The following is a 3,428-nucleotide window of genomic DNA, read 5'->3' on the forward strand; positions in this document are numbered from 1 at the left end:
TGCATCCACACACATTTATGTATTTACATACTACTTTTTTTTTTTTGAGATGGATCTCGCTCTGTCGCCTAGGCTGGATTGCAATGGCACAGTCTTGGCTCACTGCAACCTCAGCCTCCTGGGTTCAAGGAATTCTCCTGCCTCAGCCTCCCGAGTAGCTGGGACTACAGGCACGTACCACAATGTCTAGCTAATTTTTGTATTTTTAGTAGAAACGGGGTTTCACCATGTTGGCCAGGCTGGTCTGGAACTCCTGACCTCAGGTGATCCATCCGTCTTGGCCTCCCAAAGTGCTGGGATTACAGGCATGAGCCACCATGCCCGACTCTTTTTATTTTTTATTTTTTAGAGACAGGGTCTCATTCTGTCACCCAGGCTGGAATGCAGTGGCATGATCATAGCTCACTGCAGCTTCAGACTCCTGAGCTCAGACAATCCTCCACCTCAGCCTCCCAAAGTGTTGGAATTATAGGTGCATGCCACCATGCCTGGCTAAGGTTGTTTTTTTTTTTTCTTTTTTTTGAGGTGGGTGGAGTCTCACTCTGTTGCCCAGGTTGGAGAGCAGTGGTGTGTTCACTGCAACCTCCGCCACCCAGGTTCAAGCAGTTCTCCTGCTCAGCCTCTGAAACAGGTGGGACTACAGGCTAGCACCACCACAACTGGATAATTTTTGCATTTTTAGTAGAGACAGGATTTCACCATGTTGGCCAGGGTGGTCTCGAACTCCTGACCTCAGGTGATCCACCCATCTCGGCCTCCCAAAGTGCTGGGATTACAGGTGTGAGCACTGAGCCCCGCAGCCTTCCTATACTCTTAATTTGTGTGACTTGTGGATAAGTGATGCCTGCCAGTACTGTCATTTGTCCTCTAGTTTTGTCTTTTAGCATACACAACTTAAGAAATCTGAAGTGGTCAAATTAATTAATCTTCCATAGGACTTTTTATTTTATATTTTAGGAAGCCTTCCCTACCCCAAGACAAATAAATTTTCCTATAGTTTTTTAAATACTCTTATAATTAAAAAAACGAAACACAGGTAGGTCTTTAATTAATATGGAAGTTGTTTAGGGAAATGGTGTGAGGTAGGGAACCAACGTTTTTTTTCTCCCTAATAGATAGCAAGTTTTGGCAACTTTTTTTTTTTTTTTCTCCCAGTCAGAGTCTCACTCTGTTGCTCAGGCTGGAGTGCAGTGGCATGATCTCAGCTCACTGCAACCTCCACCTCCCGAGTTCAAGTGATTCTCCTGCCTCAGCCTCCCAAGTAACTGGGACTACAGGTGCATGCCACCACGTCCAGCTAATTTTTCATTTTTAGTAGAGACGGGGTTTCACCATGTTGGCCAGGTTGGTGTTGATCTCTTGACCTCGTGATCCGCCTGCCTTGGCCTCCCAAAGTGCTGGGATTACAGGCATGAGTCACTGTGCCCGGCATTTTGGCCGCTCTTGAAATATTATAAAGCAAATATTCTGGAAAGCTATTTAAAATTGGAGTGTGGTGGCTCACGTCTATAAGCTCAGCACTTTGGGAGGCCAAGGTGGGAGGATTGCTTGACCCCAGGAGTTCGAGACTACTCTGGACAACATAGCGAATACTTGTCTCCACTGCTACTACTAATAATAAAAAAAACAGCCTGGGGCTGGGCACCGTGGCTCACGCCTATAATCCCAGCACTTTGGGAGGCTGAGATGGGTGGATCACGAGGTCAAGAGATCGAGACCATCCTGGTCAAGGTGAAACCCCGTCTCTACTAAAAATACAAAGATTAGCTGGGCATGGTGGCGCACGCCTGTAGTCCCAGCTACTCGGGAGGCTGAGGCAGGAGAATTGCTTGAACCCGGGAGGCGGAGGTTGCAGTGAGCCGAGATCTTGCCATTGCACTCCAGCCTGGGTAACAAGAGCAAAACTCCGTCTCAAAAAAAAAAAAAAACAGCCTGGTGTAGCAGTGTGCGCCTGTGGTCCCAGGAACTCAGGAGGCTGAGGTAGAGGATTGTTTGAGCTCAGGAGGCTGAGGCTGCAGTGAGCTGAGAACACGCCACTGCACTCCTGCCTGAGCAACAGGGCAAGACCCTGTCTCAAAAAAAAAAAAAATAATAAATTAAAAAAAAAATGTCCGGGTGGGGTGGCACCAGGTTGTAATCTTAGCACTTTGAGAGGCCATGGTGGGAGGATTGCTTGAGGCCAGTAGTTCAAGACCAACCTGGCCAATATAGGCAGACCCCCCATCCCATTACTTTAAATAATAATAATAAATTACAGACTTCTGGGACCTGACGCTTTGAAACTATGTTTACAAACTGTGGAGTGAAGCTGTGAAGTTTCTGTCCTGCCCCAGTGATGTGCACCTGGCTTTTTTTTTTTTTTTTTTTTTTTGAGACAGAGTCTTGTTCTGTTTCCAGGCTGGAGTGCAGTGGCGCGATCTCAGCTCACTGCAACCTCCACCTTCCAGGTTGAAGCGATTCTCCTGCCTCAGCCTCCCAAGTAGCTGGGACTACAGATGCATGCCACCACGCCCAGCTAATTTTTGTATTTTTTTTAGTAGAAACGGGGTTTCACCATGTTGGCCAGGATGGTCTCGATCTCTTGACCTCGTGATCCACCTGCTCTTAATAAGCCTTGACTACAGTCCAGTCTCTCCCTTATTTCACCAACAGGGAACTGAGGCTGAGAAAGGGGCAATAACCGTCCAGGGTGATTTTCCTCTTTCCCCAACTTCCCTTTCATCTTCTGGGGCTCCCAGGAGGTCCAAGGACCCAGGCAGCCCCGTTTATTCAGTCCCCCCAGCTTCATACCCCAAGCCATGGCTGGGAGCTCAGCCAGCTACGGTTGTGACCCCCGGGGTCAACGTGACCTTGAGGTGCCGGGCACCCCAACCCGCCTGGAGATTTGCACTTTTCAAGTCTGGAGAGACCGATCCCCTTCTCCTCCGGGAGGTGTCCTCGGAGCTGGCGGAGTTCTTCCTGGAGGAGGTGACTCCGGCCCAAGGGGGAAGTTACCACTGCTGCTATGGGAAGCCAGACTGGGCGCCAAGTGTCTGGTCCCAGCCCAGCGATGCCCTGGAGCTGCTGGTGACAGGTGAGGTCCTGGGGTCTCGGAGGAGAAGGGGGTGGAACAAGGGAGGTAGCGAAGGACAGAGAGATACAGGGAAAGAGATACAGAATGAAGTGAGCAAACTGATAGTTTCACAGACACAAGGAAAGAGACATAGTGCGGGGGGTGGGGGATGGGGGGGTAGGGGGGGAGGGGAGGGGGGGGGGGGGGACAGGAAGAGAGAGAGGGGAGGGGGGGGAGATGTGGGGGAGAGAGAGACAGGAAAGAGAGAGAGGCAGAGATAGAAGCAGAGAGAAAGAGAGAGAGGCACACTGCAGAGAGAAAGATAAAGAGACAGAAAGCTACTCGGGAGGCTGAGGCGGCAGAATCACTTGAACCC

At 49.9% G+C, this 3,428-nt stretch overlaps 1 protein-coding gene across 2 annotated transcripts in view; it reads left to right on the top strand.

Annotated features, from left to right (window-relative positions):
- OSCAR (osteoclast associated Ig-like receptor) overlaps positions 1-3,428 on the top strand; it is an 11,824-nt gene that overhangs the window by 2,380 nt on the left and 6,016 nt on the right. Inside the window, exon 3 of one of the 2 annotated variants that reach the window (XM_032271115.1) lies at positions 2,774-3,073. In XM_032271115.1, coding sequence (XP_032127006.1) covers positions 2,774-3,073 — 300 coding nt within the window. The remainder of the gene's footprint in view (positions 1-2,773; positions 3,074-3,428) is intronic. The other variant, XM_032271116.1, reaches the window with a different exon arrangement.

The sequence above is a fragment of the Sapajus apella genome, unplaced genomic scaffold (assembly GCF_009761245.1).
Source record: "Sapajus apella isolate SASKATOON/1434 unplaced genomic scaffold, GSC_monkey_1.0 scaffold224, whole genome shotgun sequence".
NCBI lineage: Eukaryota > Metazoa > Chordata > Mammalia > Primates > Cebidae > Sapajus > Sapajus apella.